The 23,621-nt window shown below is 37.5% G+C and overlaps 3 protein-coding genes across 4 annotated transcripts; 1 reads left to right on the plus strand and 2 right to left on the minus strand.

Annotated features, from left to right (window-relative positions):
- The first annotated feature begins 3,204 nt into the window (after positions 1-3,204).
- On the plus strand, positions 3,205-7,180 carry LOC111009525 (Class II aminoacyl-tRNA and biotin synthetases superfamily protein). The gene is made up of 9 exons (XM_022282621.2): positions 3,205-3,978; positions 4,167-4,280; positions 4,770-5,060; positions 5,352-5,462; positions 5,643-5,696; positions 5,917-5,996; positions 6,079-6,194; positions 6,611-6,725; positions 6,868-7,180. Exons 1-9 carry the CDS (start codon positions 3,364-3,366, stop codon positions 6,992-6,994), a joined length of 1,623 nt encoding a protein of 540 aa, XP_022138313.1. The 5' UTR covers positions 3,205-3,363; the 3' UTR covers positions 6,995-7,180.
- An 882-nt stretch (positions 7,181-8,062) lies between these two features.
- DCAF1 (DDB1-CUL4 associated factor 1) lies at positions 8,063-19,204 on the minus strand. Of its 2 annotated transcripts, none has more exons than XM_022285929.2 (14): positions 18,683-19,204; positions 17,063-17,141; positions 16,756-16,872; positions 16,485-16,663; positions 15,546-16,392; positions 15,345-15,442; positions 14,798-15,224; positions 14,089-14,691; positions 13,829-14,011; positions 13,171-13,704; positions 11,277-11,387; positions 10,848-10,969; positions 9,137-10,733; positions 8,063-8,908 (listed from the first exon to the last, which is right to left on the minus strand). In XM_022285929.2, the coding sequence occupies exons 1-14, from the start codon at positions 18,952-18,954 to the stop codon at positions 8,207-8,209; spliced, it is 5,871 nt and encodes a 1,956-aa protein (XP_022141621.1). In that variant the 5' UTR covers positions 18,955-19,204; the 3' UTR covers positions 8,063-8,206. The 2 variants fall into 2 exon arrangements, with proteins under 2 accessions (XP_022141621.1, XP_022141613.1); XM_022285921.2 differs by having other exon boundaries at positions 13,165-13,704.
- A 1,059-nt stretch (positions 19,205-20,263) lies between these two features.
- LOC111013185 (O-Glycosyl hydrolases family 17 protein) lies at positions 20,264-23,019 on the minus strand. Its single transcript, XM_022287587.2, has 2 exons — positions 21,848-23,019; positions 20,264-21,612 (listed from the first exon to the last, which is right to left on the minus strand). The coding sequence occupies exons 1-2, from the start codon at positions 22,195-22,197 to the stop codon at positions 20,493-20,495; spliced, it is 1,470 nt and encodes a 489-aa protein (XP_022143279.1). The 5' UTR covers positions 22,198-23,019; the 3' UTR covers positions 20,264-20,492.
- Positions 23,020-23,621: the final 602 nt, after the last annotated feature.

Genomic DNA, 23,621 nt, shown 5'->3' on the forward strand with positions numbered 1-23,621 from the left:
AGCCCTGAGCTCCCTTTTGGGATGGGAGAAGGTCAGACTCTAGTGTGCTAATGGGTTTTGGCTTATCTTCCTATGAGCGACTTTTTTTTTTTTTTGTCAGTATACATGATCAAAGATAGTTCCTTTAACTAGTTGAGTTAGATTTAGATTTACTTTTAATGATTTAGATTGATTTTTAATGACTTTTTTGGCGTTGTCTTTTGTTATTTTAATATTTTATTTTTTCACTAAACTAAATCATAAATGTAAATATGTGATAAAATCAATATATTTCTTTTGATTTGTTTATCTTTGTAAATAGACAAGGTTACTTCTTGAAAGGATGGTTTTTTTTTTTTTGAATATTTCCTAATTGGGTTTTAGACATTATAGAAAATGCTTACCAAAGGTAATGACTTATCTTTATTCAGGCCACTTTGAAAAATCGACATTTAATTATTGATTTTTTTTTTCTGTTTTTCATTTCTTTTTTAAGTTTCCAAATATTTAAGAAGGGGGAGGACAAGATAATTCTTTAAAAGAATTATTTTCCTTTTATCTTTTATTATTACTAAGTTAATTTTTTTTTCCCTTGAAGCTATTTGATTTAGGCATTTTCACGTGGATTTAGACATTTATGTGGCTACATTTTAAATGTCTTATTGATGAAATTTTATTTGATTTCTTATTTTGTTTTGGTTAATCTCTAATTTAGTTATGGATATTATGGACTATTGGCTGCCCATTATTTGATGTTATAATGGTGAAAGGTGCTTGCCTTGATAAAAACCCTTTTTTTGTCTTAAAAAAATATATCTAACATACCAAATTGGAATGATTTTTTAATTTCAGAATTCAATTTCCAATTTAGTTAAAATTTCACAAATGATCCTTAAATTATTTTTACTCAGCCAAAAATTCAATATTAAACCATAATACACTACACCAACATGTCGTCTAAATAAAATGCATAACGCATGTGACGTGTTTAACTAAAAATAATATTGATCATAGGAATTAAATTGAAACTGTGCCCAAATCTTAAACATTATGATTTGACCAATATTTTAACCATCTAAATACTATTTCAATCCACATATATATTTTTTTACTTGGATTCATTTTGATCTTTGTTCTCTTGACATGGGTATTTTAATCCATATACTTTCAACATTTATTTATTTGGTCTTTATAATTTTAAAACGTCTATTTTGGTTCAATACTTAAAAAAAAAATGGTAATCATTTTGCTCTTATTGAAAATTTTTAATCCAAAATGAAAAACTTTTAATGTAAATTTATGGTTGTATTTTAAGAACTCAAGCGAATAAAGCGTGATGTTAAAATTTAAAAGGAACAAAAAGAATTATTTTTTAAATATAAAAATCAAAATGAAATAAAAGTGAATAAAATGTGACAGTATCCAGAGAGAAATAAATACTTGAGATAATATCTATTTTTAATTCTTAATTTCATAAATGTCTTTAGTTTTCTAAATTTACACTTTTAGATTTTTTATATAATATTTTATTCTAATACCGTTTCTATCCTTATTGCTTTTTATTTTATTATAATTTTGAAATTTAAAATATTTGAATCCTTAATTTGTTATTATATTCATTTAATTATTGTGGCCCCGTTCAATTATTCAACCTAAATTCCTCAAATATATCATTCAAAAAAGATTTTATTCTCTCACCAATTAAGAATTCTCAAATTTGTGAAATCATTTTTTGAATTAATCAAATTGTTTGCTGCATCTGCTTCATTCTCCAACCTTGATTTTTTTTTCCGGCGTCTTCCCTTTTTTCGTACATACCTTCATCAACGTCGACAACATTGAAGTGCTTATCGTCTGTATACTTCTTCAGAGCTTCCATCAACGAGCGATTTTTTCCTTCTTATTTCCGTCGTCGAATAGACTTTCTGTCGACCTCGTTCCACGTTTCCGGCGTCGTGCAGTGTGCTTCCGTCAACAAGGTATTTATTCCTTCAATTTCCTTCGTCGAATAAACTTTCCGTCGACTTCCTTGAACGTTTCCGACGCCGTTCAGCGCGTTCCTCGCCTCCTGTCCCCTTCTGTTTTTACCATTGATACTTATTAGTCTTCCGTTAACATTGGTATATATGGGGATATATTTTATATATGTGTACAAAAATGGAAATTTTAAACGTCTCACAGTCTTAGTATTCCTGATTATATTCGTATATATGGGTATATATTGTATATGTGAATATATCTTATATGTGTATGCATATATCTTATAGTTCTGTAGGGTCCTCCATACCATTTGTAATTATTAGACTTCCGTTAAGATTGATATGTATGGGGATATATTTTGTTTATGTGTATAGAAAATTGAAGTTCTAAATATCTCATACTCTCAGTATTCCTGATTATATTCGTATATATAGGTATATATTGTATATGTGTATATATTTTATAGTTGTATATAAGATATAAACGCATATATCCTATAGTAATGTAGAAAGAGTCCTCCAAAATTGAAGTTTTAAACGTCTCATGGATGAAGCGAAAAAAGTTCTTGATTTCGAATTTGGGAGATTTTTGGACGGGATTTGGAGATATTTTGAGAGGTTATGATTTTAATGTTTTGATGTTTTAATTTGTTTTGGAAAGTATCATTAACCTAAAATTATGAGATCTAAATTATAACTTTCCAATTAATCAATTTTGCATATTAAAATGAATTTAAAATTAATTTGTAAATACAAGAGGCTATATAAGTAATTTATATGATGGGTACCCTCCTGGTTGATACACGACAAACGTGTAAATTCTATACTTTCCATCCTTTTATGTAATTAGGATCTTTAAATAGTCCATGTACTCATCCTGCCATAATGTGATGTGCTTCCAATGCCAATAAAAAGTAACCCATCCAATGGTATTTAACATCCAGAAAACTGCCAAATAAAAGGCGTCCCAAGCCGAAATATCACAAGTACCAACTCGTCCCGAACCGTCGCAAGGAAAACTATAACCAAAATCCTTTTTATCCGACATTAATTTGGAACCACGTGCATCTAAAACACCTTTTACTAAGATCAATGTAGTTGTATGTAAACCTAAAGCAATAGCATGATGAACCAAGAAGTCGCCGGGTCCTATTGTCAAGAATAGTGAATTACTATTCTCCCTTAAATATTTTGTAGCAAAAGAATATTTAATCTCCTTTTTTTTCGGTGAAACAAAAATGAAAAAACAAGCCCATTGTATGAGTCGAGCCCATCTTAATTGTTACCCGGCGAAAGTTCGCGGCAGCCATAGCTGACCGAAACGAGGTTTATTGCCATTGAAATTCCTCCCTCCGATCTCTCAACTTCTTCTACTATACCCTAATCTAATCCTCTCTCTGCACCCATGTCTGCTCCATCCGAAACTCCGATCGAGGAGCCGCCGTCCGCCGGAGCCGTCAGCAAGAAGGCTGCCAAGAAGGAGGCTGCCAAGCAGGAAAAGCTGCGCCGTCGCCAGGAAGCAGCGGCCGAAGCTGCCATTTCGTCTCTCAACGTCGAGGAGGATCCACTCTCCGCTAACTATGGCGACGTTCCGCTCTCCGACCTCCAATCCAAGGAGGCTAAGAATATCGAGAACTGGACTCAGGTTGGCTCTTTGACGGAGGTGCTTAAAGATAAGTATGTGCTTCTGCGTGGACGGATTCAGACGATCCGTGCAGTTGCTAAGAAGATGGCGTTTTTGGTGATGAGAGAAAAGGGATTCACTGTTCAATGCGTGGTGTCGGAGCAGCCTGAGGTTGTTAGTCGCCAGATGGTGAAGTATGTGGTTGGCTTGAGCCGCGAGTCCATTGTCGATGTTGAAGGAGTCGTGTCCGTGCCCAATGTTGCCATTAAAGGTGCTACGCAGCAGGTGGAGATTCAAGTGAGGAAAGTATATTGCATCAGTAAGGCAATGCCGAGTCTGCCTATAAATATTGAAGATGCTGCTCGAAGTGAAGTTGAAATTGAGAAAGCATTGCAGGTATACTTTTGTAATCGCCTTCTTTTGATGTAATCTTCTTCGTGGATGGATTATCCATTCAACTCGATCGTCTAATATCTGTTTATCTTCGTAATTAATTTAGAGTCGTGTAGTAGAAGTTCTAATATATTTTTAAGAAATGATTTGTTGACCTCCTATTTAACGTCAGACTCATTTGTTGCCCGCAGGCTGGTGAGCAACTAGTACGTGTTAATCAGGATACGCGGTTAAACTATAGAGTCCTTGATATACGAACACCAGCTAATCAAGGAATTTTCCGCATTCAATGTCAAGTTGGAACCGTGAGTTTTCCTTCTCATTTTCTGTTTTCTGGTTCTTCTAATAGTTGATCTTTCATTTGTGTTATAACGTACAAAATTGAAGCATACGGGCTTATTCAAAATTGATAACGTTAGCGCAATGCAACTACTGTTAGCCAGCTTGGTTTGTGTTGCATAATTCATTGGCTATCTTTAGAAAATATAAATTGTTGACTGGTGGACTTTTTGAAGTTTCGTCTATTCAATTGGAGCCTTTGATGGCGTCCAGCCCACATTTAGTATTATCAACATAGTTTTCTCACTCGGTATCCATCATCTTTCTGTGATTGTCTTGTTCACATTTGTAGATTTATCAACGGAATTACCGAGTCATGTTTAAATTTAGCTAGTGCTTGAGTCTTTCTTAGTATTATTATGAACGAGGGGTCTGCAACATAAACCACTTTCCCTGTTAGTTTCACTGCTTAAGTTTAAAGAAACATGGTTATTGAATAAATTCTCACCATGCAGATATTTAGACAATTTCTGCTGTCCGAAGGCTTTGTTGAAATCCATACACCAAAGTTGATTGGGGGCTCCAGTGAAGGTGGTGCTTCTGTTTTTAAGTTGGATTACAAAGGCCAACCCGCCTGCCTGGCTCAGTCACCTCAGCTACATAAGCAAATGGCAATATGTGGTGATTTTGGGCGTGTATTTGAGATTGGTCCTGTTTTCAGAGCAGAGGATTCATTCACGCACAGGCATCTATGTGAATTCACAGGACTTGATGTTGAAATGGAACTTAAGACTCATTATTCTGAGGTAATGCTCTAAGGGTGTGTTTGGGTAGAATTAGTGATTTTAAAAAAAGAGATTTAAGTATAATTGATTTTTCAAAATCACCATCTAAATGATACCTTAAAAATCTGATTTTTAAGTGATTTTAAGCTTTCCTAAAATCAATTTTTATTTTGTCAAACGTGATCAATAGGAAGGGAAGTGATTTTGACATGCCAAAATCACTCTCGAACACACCCTAACTTGACTTTTTGTTTGTTATGTCCTAGGCATCTTAATTTAATCTTGATCTGTTTTTTTACTTTTTTTGTGTAGGTCATGGATATTGTGGACCGTTTATTTGTCTCAATGTTTGACAGTTTGAATCAAAATTGTAAGAAGGAGCTTGAAGCAGTAGATAGACAGTATCCCTTTGAACCTTTGAAGGTGAACTTCTTTATTGATTGTCGACCTTCTAGAAATCTACATAGCTCTGAAGTGTTGGGTATTCTCATACTTACGGATTCATGCCCGTAGATATATAAAATGTGGATATGTGATCGACTTTAGATAGTTGAATGATTTTTTTCTCATTTCCATCTTTGATTCGAATTCACGAATATGCAGTACTTGCGAAATACTCTAAGGCTTACATTTGAGGAAGGAGTTCAGATGCTGAAGGTGAGGAATTGAAATTATTTTTTTGTTTTCCTCTAAATACTTTTTAGTATAGTGCCAGATAAGATATTATAATGTGATTTACACGTAGTTACAAATTGGTTAATTTTGAATGCTTGAAACCATAGGTTTGCTGTCAAACTAATGTAGTACCTATAGAGTCTTGATCCTGAAATCCCAAATGTGACACTTTCTTCTTGTTCATGAATGATTATCTGTACAGGATGCTGGCGTTCAAATCGATCCTCTTGGGGATCTTAATACAGAGGCTGAGAGGAAATTGGGGCAGCTCGTCTTAGAGAAGTAACTAGTCCCTGCTTATATAGTTTTAATTTTTAAATTATTTTATACGTCAATTTCACTGATTAAAATTTCCCAATTATAGATATGGCACGGAGTTCTACATTCTTCACCGCTATCCTTTGGCGGTTAGACCATTCTATACAATGCCTTGCCATGATAACCCAACTTATAGTAACTCGTTTGACGTATTTATTCGAGGTATACACTTCATTGTTCCATCTGTATAATTGTTTTGCCTCTGCTTTTGATAAGACTAGAATTTTTCGAGTACCTAAATTCAGTGTCTCCTTTGGGCTTCTGTCACCTTGGACTTTTGGTAATTAACGTTTATCTCTCATTCTTTTGAATTGGAGCCATTTTTATAATGTGCTTTTCTTCTTTCTTTTGTCTTGGATACTTCTGGGCTCCTTTTGACTAGGACTTTCCTTTTTTTGTATTGCCGTTCTTTTGTTTGTCCTCTTATATTGTTTCATTTGTTCTCAAAGGAAGTTGTCTTTTTCGTTAGAAAAAATAAATTATGCACTAAGAATTTTAGGAGTACCCATTCATTTTATAAAACAAGAATATGCGCTCCATGGTAAGTCCCTTGAAGCTTTGTCTTGTTGTCCACGCAGGGGAAGAAATCATTTCCGGTGCTCAGCGTGTTCACGTACCCGAATTTTTGGCAGAGCGAGCTCAAGCATGTGGGATCGAGGTAAAGACCATAGAAACGTACATCGATTCATTCAGGTACACTTCCCTCTTGGCTCTTATCACGACTTCTCTGAAATGTCTGCTATCGATTTCCCCCTTGCTCGAAATTGAAATCAAACTGAATAAGCAAAGATTTGATTATGAGTTCTTCACCTGTACACGAATGCTGTTGTTACAGATATGGTGCTCCTCCTCACGGTGGTTTTGGAGTTGGTTTGGAGCGCGTGGTGATGCTTTTCTGTGGTTTGAATAACATTCGCAAGACATCATTGTTCCCTCGCGACCCACAGAGGATTGCTCCTTAGAGAGAGTTGTCGCCAGTTACTTGCAATGTCAGTTTTTGAAAAATAAAATTCTGATCCTACTGATGCCTTATTTATATTGTTGTAATTCCAAGTTGGTACAGATTTTCCTTATAGTTTGTCATTGTTATTTGAAGTTAGAAAATTTGACAACTTTTTTTTAAGGTTCAAAACTTGTTTGGTACTGAAGTATGACTTCGTCGTCCCCATCTCCGCCTCCACGTCATTCTCGCCCACAAAATTTCTCTTTAATTGTGGGGAGATTGGGGTGGAGATTAGCAATAGGTAAATTGTGCATGTTGTGGAGATCCATCGGCAGAGAAGAGGAGGAGAGGAGGAAGGAGATGAGGGAAGAAAATAGAAAATCTCATCATAAGTAAAAATATTATTAAATTTATATATTTTAATAGCATCAGCAAAATATTATTAGTAATTTAATTTAAAACTATTTTAAAAACTTTCAAGATCAGAAGTCTTTTTTTTTTAACTTTAGATAGACAACTATTATAAAATTGATGGACCAAAAATTTATTTCGGGGGGAGACTAGGAATGGTGCGGTGTCGGGGTCCCCAACCTCGCCAGAAATTCTCACCTGGTAGGCCCCTGCGAAAAACTTCACCTAAATAGTATTTAATTGTTTTTAAATTTGGAATATTATACATTCAATCAGTCTCACAATTCACCTAAATAATTTGTAATTATTTTTAAACACAATAAATATGAATGAAAAATTGAACCGTTCAGCTTCAAAGAAAATAATAAATACCTTTTCTATTTAGTAATTAATTACATGATGAATTGAAATTAATCTTCATATTATCGTCTAAGGATGTATTATTTGTCTAAGTTGTAGTTGAACTATCTCGAGTAGAAATAATGCTTTTTTTTTAAGTATAACATGTAGAAATAGAAATTCGAACACAACGTTTGGTCAAAAATATATATTTCAACCAGTTGTACTACGATAAGATTGACATTTCGACCCTCAATTGAACTATACTCAAGTTGGAACGATAATCTGGACGGTTATCAAAAGGCAAAATCAAAGGTGAAAACCAGACACGTCGAGATTGAAAATGGAGAATTTCTCTTTTTTCTTTTCCTTTTATCTAACTAAATTGTTGAAATAAAGATATTTTGACTAAAAAAAATCTGACTAAAAATTAAATAAATACATCAAGATTGACCTGATTGTTTTGATTGTACTGTAATATTTAAAAGCCATACCCGCTATTCACAAAATCCTCATCGTCGTCCCCACTGCTGAAAGATTCCAGCAGTTGACTATCATCTTCTTCATCATCCCCCTCTGTCACAATCTCCAAAATTCCCGGACCGCCATCAAAATCGACATCATCCATCACAAAATCTCCATCGTCATCGTCATCAAGATCGCTCACGCTGTCGTCGTCGTCATTACTCATATCATCCGAATCACTCTCACCATCCCCATCCATATCAGGACCCAAAATTGGATCCAAGCCGTCTTCGTCTTCGTCTTCATCTTCATCGTCCTCGCTCTCAGCATCATCAGGATCAGAATCATCATCGGTGGGCCTCCGTCGCCCAATTTCATAGACCCTTGCTGAAGAAAACATCTCGTGTTGATCATCCATTGTGATCAAACCAACAAAGGAATCAGTTTTCTCCGTTGTGAAATCTAGGACACAACGATCTAGAGGGATAGTAGCAATGTCCGAATAGTTAACTGCATCAATGGTTCGAAATGCAGCGAAGAGCGGATGTTTGACACGACGGGTATGAACAGCTGACATTACATCTTCAAGGTTTCTCCTCAAGATCGCATAAATTACATCGCCGCTCGCATTGAACGTTATCGCTGTTTGGTCGAGCGAAGGTACGCTTCGCAGAAGTCTAAACTTTCGGAGATCCCAAACCTCAGAGTTAATAATTACCTGCAAGCATACAGAATTAGTTGCAAAAAGTATCAAGAAAAAAATGAAAAAAATCTAGGATCCTAGAGCTCAATGTAAGAACCAACGATTATGAATCTAAAGAAAATGTGAACTAAAAGGAAAAATTCTCATCTACAGAGAACATTTTTTTCCACAATAGGTTGCTATTTTGTTTTTTCAGATGAGAACTAAAACCGCCACCCATAATCGGAAGATGGTTCAGCTTACCTCATTGCCAGCTGGATGAAAACCGCCACCCCCATAATCAGTAAACTGATCAAAGCGGTGGACGGGTCCTGGACCCCGTCGATCCCATAAGATTCCGTTCCAGAGCAACATGGTGTCAGAAGGGCTGAAGTGTACAAGTGAATATGCGTGCCCTCGACCTGTGGAACTGACATTGGTGTCAGATAGTTTCAATTCTAGCTGGCAGGTTTGGATGTCATATAACAGTATTTCCCGTCGTGCAGTCTCGGATGCCATCGCAGCAAAAATGTTCCCAGCATTGCTAAATCTTGCAGCCTTGCATCCTTCAAATGAATGCATGGGCCCGCCAGAAATGGACGATGCATCCCATAACCTAACGTCTAAAGAGCTAGAAGAAAGCACAAGCTGAGTGTCGCCGGAAATATACGACTCCATGAGAGTCAAAGGAGACTGGTGGCTGGTGCAACTCTCTAATATACTGCTGCTGTTGGAATCAAAGATCTTGACCTCTCCAGAGTGGCTGCCGACGGCAATTCTCGAGTCCCCTAGGAAAGTAAGACAGGTCAAAAGAGCACTTGCATCGTCCCGACAAGTTCGCCAAGGCCTAAACCTGCTGTAGACAAACTGGCGGTCCCTACGATTTCCATGTACACCGCCATAAATGCTTCTAAATTCACGTGAACCAAGCCGAGATGTTACATTCCATGGGGCATCAAGGCTTCGTTTCGGTTCAGGACAAACATGAGGGTGCAAAAGAGACAATGGTGGGAGAGTAGTTATTGGCGTTGGACATTGGCGATGCTGGTGTTTTAGATACTGAACAACAAGGGAGTCTAGAGTTAGCCTCTCGCTATTGCTGGGTTGAGGGTCATTTATATTCCCAGGATGTGATGATGGTGTAACCAAACCAACATGGGAACTACCTTGTTGGTTGTCATCCAAACAATCCGTCCAAAAACCCGGCGTGGGTCGCCCATGCTGATCTCTCATGTTAGAAGTGCTTGGCGTAGAAAACCCAACATCTGTCAGTAGACTACTTTTGCGCGAGGGGACGGGAGTAGGACAAATTGGAGAATGAAGTCCTGGCTCATTAGAGTGATGTCGCTTTGAGGACAATATGGTGCCAGTATCCTTCAACTCGGACAACTTCCGCTTCTTTGGCACTATAATTGGTGTTTTACATTGAGACTCAGCATCAATGATTGCGGTTGTTTCGTTGGATGATAGAGGTGCAGCAGATTGTTTTGAAGTACTAGGAACTTTTCTACCTGATGAGGAAGATTCCAGTGATTTAGGCAGATGCCTTGAATGTGTACCAAAGTGAGGGGAGAAGACCGATGACTTCTTCCTTGTACATGACTTGAAATCGCATTTCAAACTTGTATCTTCTTCTCGTGCCGACAGTTTCGTTTTATCAGTAAGAAATCCACATGGGGAGCGACCGAATGGCCACTGCAATTGTGCTGAGGGTGTCTCCAGCTTGGAGGCTTGGTATGCAAGAGATGATGGAGCTGCTAAAGGAGGCAAAGGCGTCAATTCAGCCTCTTTGAGCAGTGCATAGGCAGTTTTGGTCAATCCCAATGCCAGAAGATGCTCGTGCATTAAGAGAAGAAGTTCCCTGAGACATTACACACTCAATATAAGAAGCCAACAGATGAAATGCCAAGATAATCATAAGGGTGTTCCTTAACCACAGCACAAAATTCAACTTCGAAAATAAGTCGGCAACTACCTGGAATGGTAAGTAATAGGTGTAGCAGCAGCTATGGCTGCTCTTTCTATCCGTCTCAATGTGGTGGTAGCAGCATCACTAGCTGCTAAAGCACTACTTGCCCGCCCAGAGTTTGTTACAATCTGAACATTAATGAATGACATAATCAGTTCCTTGCTTGGATATTAAAACAACAATAACTTGTAATTGCTTGTATTTAATACATTTTCTATATAAAGTTATATAAATATTATATGCATGTCCGATCTTCATTCAAATGCTAGGTTTTTTTTTATCATTTAGTTCCATAAAGCATAGGCAAACAGCATGCATATAAACGTAGTTAAGCACCATAGAAATAGGTACGGAGAGTTCTCTCTCAATGAAATGAAGAGAGAAGTGGAAATACAAGCTGGCATACTCGTACAGCATACAAATAAAGATGCTTACCGAAATCAGCTCAATAGCAACCTGGGATAGCTCTGCTTGCCACCTACCTTGCTCAGTTCCCAATATCTGGCTCCCTGAATCTCGAATTAGTTCTGATAATTTTTTTCCTACCTGAAGACCAGTTTGTGATATAACAGAATTCAAATGAGTATATCTCTTCTTGAACATTTGTTGTATCTTCTCATTTCTTTGATGAGAAGTATCTTGTTAAAGAAAACAGAGTTCAAAAAAGTATAAGATTTTCAAAAAATAGCATTGTAGGATTATTTAAACTATCTCCATGTATAAAGAGAGAGATTAACAAAAATTAGGTTGCAGTATATGAATGTATTGAAGTAACAGAAAATAGAAGCCATAACAATATGATTTATTCATAAAACTATCCAGATTGAAAAAGGAAAAGAAAATAAAGAAGTGAAAAATAGGTTGTGGCAATAATTCTTTTAATATAAAAAGTAAGTTGCAGCAGTAACAAATAATTGATCCATTAACCTTTGTTTTTTGGGAAGTCGCTACATCTTCAGATATGCCCAACTACTTATAGATGCTAGTTCCTATGAAATTATATTAAAACACCATCACGAACCCATCCTAGTTCAATATCATGGTCTTAACCCCCAACTCCTCATTTCGCCCCCTAATAGAAATATAAAATGTATCCTAACACGATTGAATTAAGCTCAAGTAGAAGGCTTCTAAAGAGAGAGAGAGAGAGAGAGAGAGAGAGAGAGAGAGAGAGAGAGAGAGAGAGAGGGTCCCCTTGGTACAATTCACTCTTCAAATGAAAACTACATTAAAAAACCTTTGGTACAATGCTAGTGTTAGTAGTAATGCTTCTGACATTCATGATGATATCCAAGCTTGAGAGTTGATGAAGAGTCTTTTCAAGAGTTATTTATGACTTTTTTTCAATAATGTGCAATCCAGTTTGGAAGACACTGAGCTTGGGTTGTCCAAGGATAGTGAAATACTTTGTCCTCCCTCTATTGAATCGGATAAGGAAGATCTTCTAAATGATTTTGAAGAAAGGTGAGGAATCACTCTCTATGAAATCAAGCCTAAGGGGTTCACATTAGTTTTCAAGGAGGTCTCTTTGTGGATTCTCACGTTGCTCAACTTTTGCTTTGGTGGTGTTTGGAGGCTGTTATTTTCACGAAGCTTTGCAGGCTGTGGCTTTTTCTTGGTTTTTTTTCCCGCTGGTTTTTTGTTCATGAGTCCGTGGTTGGCATCTTTTAATTTGATGTCTAAGGTTTGGTTGGTTTTTTGTTAGGTTTGAAGAGCTTGTTTTGCCATGTTTGGTTGGTTGTGTTGTCTTTTTCTCTCACTCCCTATGAGAGTTTGAATCCCAGAACAATTTTATTCTTTTCACGTTTCTTGTTCCAAAAAAATAAAAAGAGGGGGATGCAAACTCAACACCTTCAAACCCGGTAGCTTCCTTCATATCTCAAGTGGGAGTGAACTTAAGCAATACTCCATCAAACACTGAGCCAACAAGACAGATGGTAAACATAAAACTCAATTCCTTTTTCAAATTCAGTTGGAGTAGAAACTCAATTCCTTTTTCAAACAAGAACACGAGAGTCTTGTAGCCTTGTCATGATCAAGGAATATTCTCGGGAATCGAGATGTTAGACCTAATTCCTAATTGAACGCTTAGAACTAAATTTTTTCAGTGTCCGATCAGATGGGTAAACTTTTAGCTTGGATACTACTATGCAAGCCACCTTCTCTGTTTAAGGTTATAAACGTATACTGCAACATCAAACATCTAAAGTTAAAAAAGACCAATTTATCCACAATAAATTACTATTTTCTTGGATACACATAAAAAAATATAAATAGAGACGCACATATTATTAACAGAAGGCTCCTCATACACAAAATATACCTTTACCTGAAGCCTCGTCAATATGTTTGCTATAGCATCATCTCTGGCTAAACCAAGCAGGACCCGGCAAGCAAGAGCTCGAAGACAATCGAGAGCGGCAGGAGGCAGATAGATCCTTGAATGGAGAAGATGCAAAAGAACCTTTATACCATTGTTGGCACGGACTGCCTCCCTGGCCTGACGATAGCCTTGTTCCAATTGTGCAGCAAGACCAGCACAGCCTGCTCCTGCTCCTAAAGATATTCGACGGTCCCCTACCAATCCTGATGTTGTTGCAATGGGATTTTGAGAATTATTATTAGTAGCCTGACCAGTTACCGAAGTATTGCCTCGATCTATAACGCTCGATTCCCCATTTCGCTCTCTCTGATCTCCCTGACCAGACATGAAAACATTTCTATCTCTATTCTCCACAACAGGAGTACTAGAGGTTTGGGAAGATATAGCTTGCTGTCCTTGCATGACTACTGGTGGTTTATTGCTGATTGATGGTGGAGGACAAACAAGATTGATCAGCACATTCAATGCCGGCTGAATGATCTGAAAAGGTTTTTAAGTATCAAGCTAAAGCCATTAGATGACCCAGTCAAACACTTTACCTACTCTAAAGTCTGGTTTCCAGCATTTGCAATATGATAAAAATAATAGAAAATTGGTCAATTACCTCTGGGTCGACAAAATTACTAGCGATACTTGCTGCATCCAAAATAACAGCTATACCAACACGATTGTTGCTTAATGTTGCATTCACAATCATTTTACGGCTGTTAGGCACTAAAGTTACTATATGAAGAACCCCCAATGCATATTGAAGCAAATCGTGCAAGTAACGATCAACAGGAGGGGCCTATAAAATCAAAATTAAGAATTGATAAGGTCAGAAAAAGTGGATACAGAGAACTGCAGAATGTTAGATAGTAGTACCTGACACAACTCCAACATGGTAATATGCCCATTACAGTTTAAGAACTTTTCAGCAGCAGGCCAACGAGTTCTTACAAATGCAGCACCAAGCTTCCGGTCCTTCTGTAAAAGAAGAAGTACAGTATCCATAGCCTCATTGCTAATATCAAGTGGTTTGTATGCTGCCCTCACACTAGAAGTGTTTCGAGCAGCACTTCTACTACTTTTATTTGGACGAATAGATTCCACAAGCAAAAGCAGATGAGCTCTGAAATACTGACGTAAAGCAACACAGGTATGATAAGCTATCTGCTTTCCAGATGATGTAAGTACTTCAGCAGGTGACCGATCATTCCGCAAAGATCCTGAACTAGATAGGCCTACAGCCCCAGAGTTTACGCCAGACCTCACAGAAGCAGCATCATTCAGCAGCCCCAATAATTTTTGTAGGCCATCTTGAGCATCAAAAGCATCGAGAACCGCTCTGAACACAAATGCAGCAGCAAAACATAAGGCTGCATTCTTTCTTGCCTGATCTTGAGGGCACCCAAGAAGCTGGATGGCTAGCTCAACCACCTGATACACAACATCTGAAGGAAGGGCACAGACTCGTTCCATTATTCCCTGGGGGGGGGGAGTCCGTGCAAGTGAGATAAAGTAATGGGTCTACAAAAATGAAAGATTACTACATAAACTGAAGCTAAGGATAACGTTAAGCATCAGTAGGTACCTGCAGAGAACCAATTGTGAATAAGCAAGAAGAGAGCCCAAAAAATGTTTGAGCAACTCTGGGAACTGCAAGGAGTTTCTGCATGCCACCCCGGTCAACAAAAAGTGCTGCAAACTTACGATGAGCAGCCAAAGCACAGATTAACTTCATCACATCCGCCAATAGCATTTCAGCATTTGATGCTTCACCATGCTTGGAACTCCTTTGCAGAAGTGTAAGACATACATCTATACCTTTTTCACGCAATACAGGCCCGAGTACTTCAACATATTCCCCAAGAATCTCAAGGCATTGAATACAGTATTTTTCTCTCAATTGTGTGAGAGAGTCAAAATCTGGGATGAAAAAATCTTCAGTCTGCTCATTCATTTCTTTTACTGTGATACCTGTATCTGCTGAACTAACAGTATTTGAATTATTCTGGCTCCTGTACCAATCCATCCTCACATTTTTAGGCACAAAATGGAGAAGGTTTCTAAAATATGTGAAATGAAAAAGTGCATGCATCCACTTTAGTATATCATGAACATAATAAAAAGTCACAAACCTGGAAACCTCAACAGAATTGGCAGCATCAATCACAGTAGTTGCAGCTTTGGAAGCAGCCAAAACTGCAGCCTCTTCATCATTAGAAGTTTTAAATTCCTAAATAGGTAAAGAAGCATATGCCTCAGAAGTAAAGGACAGAAAAATAATTCAATTTCCTGTGTGTATGTGAGCGTGAGAGAGAGAGAGCGAGAGCATATACCTCCAAAGCTGCACTCTTGACAACCTCAGCAGCAGCATCACCTGCTGCCTTTATTGCCTCTAAAGGTGCACCGACTGCTCTTGCTTCAACTTCTGCAGCACAAACAGCTTTCTTTACTAGCTCAGAAATGTCTTTGGATCCAACTTTGCATTCTTGGTAGCAATCATCATTATCATCTCTTTCCATAGAAGAAATATCACAACTGATCCTTCCAGCAGCCCCACTAGCACCAGGTACTTTTTTAACATCCAGATTTTTAAATGAACTCCTTTCTCTAGCGCTCCGCCCTCTATTACCAGATATTGGTGAAGTGAGGGCATGATCAATCTCAAGAGCACCTTCATTAACTCTTCCTTTCCCTCTGGATCTACTACGGCTCACTTTGCGTCTTGTAGAGTCCTCTCTAGCATTGTCATCAATCTCACCATATTTTGTCCTCCCATCACGAAAATCTAAATTGTGCCATCTGTCTTCACCTTCTACATCCATCTCATAGGCATCAGCCCTAGTAGCCAACTCATCAGGTGCTTCTTCACAATCCCAACATTCTTCTCCTGGTGCCAGCCTACCTAAGCCTCTCTCACGGTCCCTATCAAAAACTTGTTCATCTAAAGATCTCTCGTCAGCAGTTCTTGAATCATCTAAATGAGATGTTTCCAAAACTTGCCGTACCCTCACTCGACTTTCATCCCTAACTTTAATGCCACTAGCACCAGATGCATTTTTGGCTTCTATTAAATGACTACTATCTTTTTGACTCACATCTCCAAGAACACGACAACGGAGAAAGCGCATAAGTTTTGCAGATAATCTAGCGGTGAAAACATCTTCTACCAATTGACTTCCACTGAGAAAATTAGAAAAACAAACATTATATATCACACAAAATTAACAACTCCATGAAAGAGTATGGCAAGCAAAGTTACAGCAATGTCATACCCAGCCAAGCATACAGCAAGAAGTCCGGTAGAATATGTCCTTAACATTTCAGAATCTGACACCTCTTTTCCTCCTAATTCATGTTTCCAGTTGCGATCTTCAGCAGAAAATTTTCCAGCTTCCTCCATCACCCACTTTTTGATATTTTCCAGAACATCTTCCTCAAAAACATGAGGATACTGCAACATATTATCACATTCGTTAAACTCACACAAATAGCTACACAAATAAGATTGTGTGTGTGTGTGTGTGAGAGAGAGAGAAAATTTACCGTCCAAGTTAGCGAACAGCTTAAAAGAAGTCTTGCAGCAGCAGCCTGTATAGAGGATGAGTATCTGGTGTCTGAAAGAAACTTTGAGGAAATCAATTCAAAAAACTCATCGTTCTCCTGACAAAGTGGGAAAAAAATGTCAGAATAATTAATGTATGGAATTAGGAATAACAACACAAACCCATATTTTTTATATTCCCCATAATGAAAACCTTATACAAGTATAGAATGGAATCATCCCACCCATAAAACCTAACTTAACAATAACTAAATAAAAGAAAAGACTGACAACTCAAATTTAGGTTACCCGGACTACGTTCCCTAGCCTTCCAATACTATGAGATCCACGACCATTACTGGAAGAATGACCATTCTCTGCCATGTATCTGCATTATTGTGTGTGTAATAAAATAGGTTTAGAACAGACATGGTAACATGCAACGGCAAAGGAAATAGAAATATAAAATAAGACAATGAAGTATACAAAATAATGGCTGCTGAAAGAAATAAATGGGACTATTATCCATGCATTATACTGAGGAAAATATTTCCAGAAATTAAGCCAGCTAATAAAAGCTTAGAACAGAACAAATGTCGCTCAAAGATTCATCAAAGCGACTGCAAGCTCTATTCAAGGCCTCCACATTATTTCTTGGGCAAATGTTAAATTAGAACTGGTCTTAAACTATTAGGTTGAGATTAATTTCAGCCAAAGGAAAAGAATTACAAAACATCTAAGAGAGGTAAAGGGGAAGGGAATCTCCCCTTTAGCCAACGGAGTTATCAAAAGAGCACTCAATTTACTTGGATATCAAAAGGAGAAGAATTACAAAGCATTCTTAGAGAGAGTGATTCATCTAGAAGCCCAAAAAAAATACTTTCATCAAAAGTATCGTGTATCATGGAAACTTTTTCACACTGGCCCTAATAGATGAGAATAAATGAGATTAAAAACAAAACTCTCACTTGAATGTTATAATAAAATGAAATTTTAGTTTATTGACACAGATAAATGTGGTCATACTGGATCAAATTCATGCTTGTTTTCCTTGTTCCATAGCCTAACTGACATGGTTAAGAATCCTTTTTAAAATTTTGGACTTCAATCACATATAGCATGAATGACAAGAGCGAAATATGAAAGGCATAAAAACTGAATTAGGTGGCCCTTATTTTCCTGGAAAATAGTAAACACTGTTAACTGAAGAAGAACATTAGATACATGCATGTAGTATAAATAAATTTAACAAGTCCACAGACCATCTATACCACAACACTGTGTCAATATCAAACTTTTCACTGGTTCTGATACCCAAAAATCGTCCAACTTATCCGATAAGAAACCAGGAATGGTAGCAGACACTGGACTCCAGTAGTTGAGAAATCTTAGTAATACTTTTAACTTTCCAAGTAGGTGATGTGGCCCACTTCATGATGTTTAAATCTCCTGATCACTTCATTGATTTTTACCACTATTCCAACACCCCCCCCCCCCAAATTTTTTTTAAAAAAAAAGTCTTCCATGGCCACAGGTAGTCAACTGAAGTTCATCGCCAATACTGACGCAGTAATGTCTGTTAAGGCTAGGGTTGACGTAACTCTTTTTTATTTATAACGTTATTTAGAAACTTGAGCTATAATCGACTAAAGCTGTATTATGTGCAAATATGGTTCAGAGGCCCATATCCCCAGCAAGAAAAAAAAAATCAACAATACGTACACAAAAGCAAAACAAAAAATGAAAATCAAACGAACAAGAGAAAACGAAAAAACGTCAACCGTTTCCTCACGAAGACCTTACCACTGCGCACCATACTATAGAGCACTTCAGCGCCAATTTCGAACTAAATCAGCCATGCTTATATACTTACATCACAACATTGCAAATTCGGCTTCAAAAACTGGCTTAATAACGTGAAGCACTTACCGGGACTCTTGAGTCTCGAGAAGCGACGCAAGGGCATGAAGAACGGTAGGGTTAGGGTTATCAGGCGACGCGGTGATCTTCTCCATCAACTTATGAGCCCTGGCAATCAACTCGTCGTCTTCATTCTTAGCTTCCTCTTCGTCGTCCTCCCCTCTCCCTTCTTGCGATTGCGATTGAATTTCTGCAGTCGCCGGCGGCGGAGAAGGAACTGGCGGCTCTTCGCCCTGACCTTGCGCTTCGTTCGATTGCTCGTCCATGGTGGTTGGTTCCATATTCAAGATTACGATCCGTAACAGAATCAAATATAGAGAAAAACAAAATCAAAAATCGATGTAGGGCTTTATTGTTTGTACAATTCAATTTACTTCGTGTATCTTGTTGTGCACATTCAGCCGCGGGATTGTTGTCTGCGGAATTTTGAAAGATACACACACAGTAGCTGCGTTTGTTTGGAGCCGCAGTGGAGGAAGAGAGGAATGACAAAAGAAAAGCAAAAGAAAGGAACTTGCTGTGGCTTTTTGGTGTTATGATGGCGACAAAAAAAATTAGTGTGAGAGCAGAAGATGGATTCGGAATGTTCCGGAAATTACTGACCCGTTCCCTTAGAGAAACCCTTTCCCACTTCTAAGCCTGTCTATACATTGGGCCTTAGAATTCGGCCCAATAATGTTTGAACTGGGCCCGTTAGCCCAAGTTTTGAAAGGAGAAACTAGAACAAATAAGATATTTAATTAAATGCTGACCGTAGAGCTTTCTTTTTTTACTAAATATATTGTTTTGTTTCTGAATTATATTTAGACTTTTAATTTTATCCTTGATTTCCTTTTTTTTATTTTGTCCTTTATTTTTTAAGCTTGCTATTTATATTCTTTTATGTATTGAGTCATTTTTTACTTATCATGTAACAGTTAACCCATCTATTAATTTAAAAGTTTGAATTCTCAAAATATATTTTGTCTACGGATAAATATTTTAGAAAAATAATAATGATAAGAAGTACTTAATTTTCAAGAATGGGAAAAGCAAATAACAGATATCATGGGCCATGGATCATCTCGCAGTATTTCACTCATAAAAATCTCTTGTATAGGTAAAAATTTATATATAATATGAAATTGGCAAGGAGTTAAAATCCGTGTTCATTAGTAACAGAAAAACAATTACTAAAAGATGACTTCGACGATGACAGTGGAATACTTTTACCAATGATTGGCAACCAACAAAATCCAATTATACCTTACAGCGAAAAGACGGATAAGTGGTCATTAGGGTTTGAATTCATTCCCTTTTAATTATCCTAACCTATTTGGACCAAAGAACCACCCATATTGGATAACAAAATCCAATTAATTTATCACTCAAAATTTATAAAAAGAATAAAAAATAACCATTCATAATAGAAATGCTCAGGTTAGGTTTATGAACTAGAATCTTCTCATACCAATTTTAAAAAATAATAATTAAAGAAATTATAATTTATAGTAACTGTAACTATTAGTAAATACCACATTTTAATGAATGGTAATATTTAAATTACACAGTAATACATTTTTAAAAAACTAACAATACAAACTCGAAATCTGTTTCAACAAAAATGTTAATTAACAATTTAACAAACTAATATGTTTTTAAAGCCATATTTTGGAGTTTTATCAAATTGCTGGACTATAATTACCAAATGCAAAATTACAACTCAAAATAAAATAAAAAAAATGACAAATTTGGGCTGCTGAGACTCAGAGTTCACTCCACTCCGTATACTAGAAACGTCTATAAATTAAAGAGAATGGAGGAACCTGTGTAGTTTTGATCACAGAACTGCCACAATGAACAAACAGAGAAACAGCAACAATCCAGCAGATTGCCTCCTCAAAGCCTCTGATGATCTTTCATTCACAGCAACTTCAGAAGGCTGAGTCATAACTGTGAACCTGCAACTTCCAACTGATGGATCTTGAGTTGTGATAACAGAAAGGTGAGGAAATTTGCAGGCACTTTGCAGCTGATTCTTTATCTGGTAGTAGCTGTTGAATGCGTACGAGATGTTTTGCCGAGTGTCCAAAGCTGCACACGAAGTACCGAAGCCGAGGCTTGTGCAATCGCCGTTTTCACAAGCGTAGCTCACGCTCGGGGCGATTTGTGGATCGTCGATGCTGGCTGATGGTGCCATGACACACCATTGTTTTGAAAGGTACTTCACATTTGAGGCAGCTACCAAACCATTTGACCCATTTGCCATTTGAAGCATGTATTTAGGCCGACCATCATAGTAAAACAGACCCCAATGCCGCTCGAAATTGCCCGGCAGAATGCTCTTGGCATCTTCGTCGATAAGACTAAACAAGTATGCATCAATAGGGCCGGGCCTCATCGGCGTTCCCTGTCCCGAGATGAACCGCGATAAGAAGCCTTGGTTGAACCTCTTGGCATACTGCAAGTCTGCATTCCGGTCTCCATCAGTTGGCCATCCAATCTCTCCAACAATTATGGACATGTTGGAGAATCCATTTTTCTGTAAAGAAGATACAAGGGTGTCGTAGTTTGCGATAAAAACGTTGTCGTAGACTCGTCCATTGTCGTTCAAAGAAGGCGAGAAGCCATCAAAGAAGGCAAAGTCAATAGGGAAGTTGGGATCTTCATAGAGGCTTATAAACGGGTAGATATTGACAGTAAAAGGGGATGCACTGTCGCTCAAGAACTTGACAATGGAGAGCATGAGGTCGTGGATATCGGAACGAAAATCGCCACCTGAAGGCACAGTTGTGAGACTCTGATAAACATCAGCATTCATAGGCACAGTTACTTTTACCCTATTGCTTAATCCAGCCTTAACAATGGCGGCTTGGACATTTTGAAGAGCAGGAAAAGTTGTTCCTAGAAAGCTTCCATTGAACGTTTTCAAGAATGGTTCATTCCCAACTGCAACATACCTTGTAAAATATGAAGAATCAAGTCGAATTTTTACATCTGAACAAGACAATTCACACCAAAAAAACATTTTGATGAACAAAATTCAAGCCAATTGCACACGGAAACTTCGAAACAAAGGAAGATTTGAAGCGAAAAACAATATCAAACACATCAGCGAGTTGTTGAATCGCATCAGATCAGGTCAAATCTAAAGATAGATCAGAAAGAGATTGCTAATTTTTTGTGTTTTTTTACCTTATATCCACACTTCCAGCAGAAATATAAGATGACAGGTTCTTGGCAACCCAATTTTCAGCTGCTTGGATGCTGTTAGCCAAGCTATAAAGCAGGTCGTTTGGAATTCCCACCATCACTTCAATCCCAGACTTGCCAAGAGCGTTTAGAACTACAGGATCGGCGTCAAAAAGCTTAACCTTCTGAATTCCGTTATCCTTCAGCATCTTCACCACCGTCGCCGGCGGCAACGGGTGGGTAGATTGCGTTCCCCAGTTCACTCCGATTCCGAAAACTGAACTCACCGCCGCAGAAGAGAGCAACAGGACAAGAAAAAATCCCCGGACGGCCACAGATTTCCACGATTCCATCGCGAAATCCTTGTCAATTACTTACAGAAAGAATCATGGAAGGGTAAAAAGACCGATCAAACAGATGGAATTGGAGAGTGAGTTCGGTCGTTTTCACAAGCAACTTAGATGCAGAAATGGTAGGGCATAGGGCAGGAGAGTGGAAAGCTTTGGGAATGGCGGATTTCTTATCGTGCAAGGAAACACCAACAGGCAAAAGTTGAGAAAGAAAAAATCGACAGACGTCAAATAAAGAAAAAGTAAGCGAAAGTAGAACAGCAACAGAAGAAAATTATATCGGAATCAACTTTATAGCAGCAAACCAAAACTCAAATACCAAATACCGAACCTACGTAGCGGTATAAACTTCGGATTCTCGAACTCCGTACACATTCCAAGACGAAGCAACTTCCGATACCTGAAAAAAAATATAAAAATGGAGAAGAAGAACTTACTGCGAAACGAACAGAGACAGAAGATAGCATTGAGTTAGAAGTGCGTTGCCACATTTAAGTGATTTCAAGTGTAGTTCGTCGATTTTTCGGTATTTTTTCCCCGATTTCTGCACGTCGTTGAATCGAATCGGAGCTCTGATCGAGCTCGAGCTGGAGAGTGAAAATAATAAGAGGAATCGGAGAATCGAAGAATGTTGAAGCCTGTGAGACATATATGACTTTTGATGATTGAGGCACTTTCCGGCGGCGGTGCGGTGGTTGCCGTTCGTCTTCCGCCGATTGGTCCGCCGGCGACATGTGAACATTGTTTGGTCTAGTTCGTGCGCAGTACTGCTAGATGATTTGATCGTTTTCGCTGAGCTATGGTTCATTTCCCTTTCTTTCTAAATTATAAAATATAATCCTAATCCTAATCCTAATCCTAACTCTATTTTTAAAATACTTTTTATACTATTTTACCTTTAAAAATACTCTCCAACGGAGCATTAGTTAATATTTTGAACCTTATTTATGTTAAATTACAAATCTGTCCCCATATGTAGGTATAGTTTCAATTTAATTTGTATCAAAACAATTAATAAATTAAAACTTGCAAATGAATTTTTAAAAAAGATATTCACTCAAATATATTAATAAACAAAACTTGAATAATCCAATTATTTCAAATATAAACTAAAACAACTTTAACATAACTAAAAATAACTTAAGCGATGCGTTTGAGAGTGAATTTACCCCATTATCAAAATCACTTATTTTCCTATAATCATGAAATTCCTTTAAATTGATTTTTGAGTATTATAGATTTAGAAAATCACTAATCCTACCATAACTCTCCAACATATTCTAAATCCTAAACCAACTTTTCTCCATACTCGATCAATTTATTTTTTCTTATCCTTCTTACCATGTTGCAGCCCCCAAATTTTTTTTTTTTTTTTCAAATAGAGAAAACAACATTTCGCAATAGAAAATATAGAAATTCAGAATGAA

This window comes from Momordica charantia, assembly GCF_013281855.1.
Source record: "Momordica charantia cultivar OHB3-1 chromosome 11 unlocalized genomic scaffold, Mcharantia_2.0 BLBB01000011.1, whole genome shotgun sequence".
In the NCBI taxonomy this organism is placed as follows: Eukaryota; Viridiplantae; Streptophyta; class Magnoliopsida; order Cucurbitales; family Cucurbitaceae; genus Momordica; species Momordica charantia.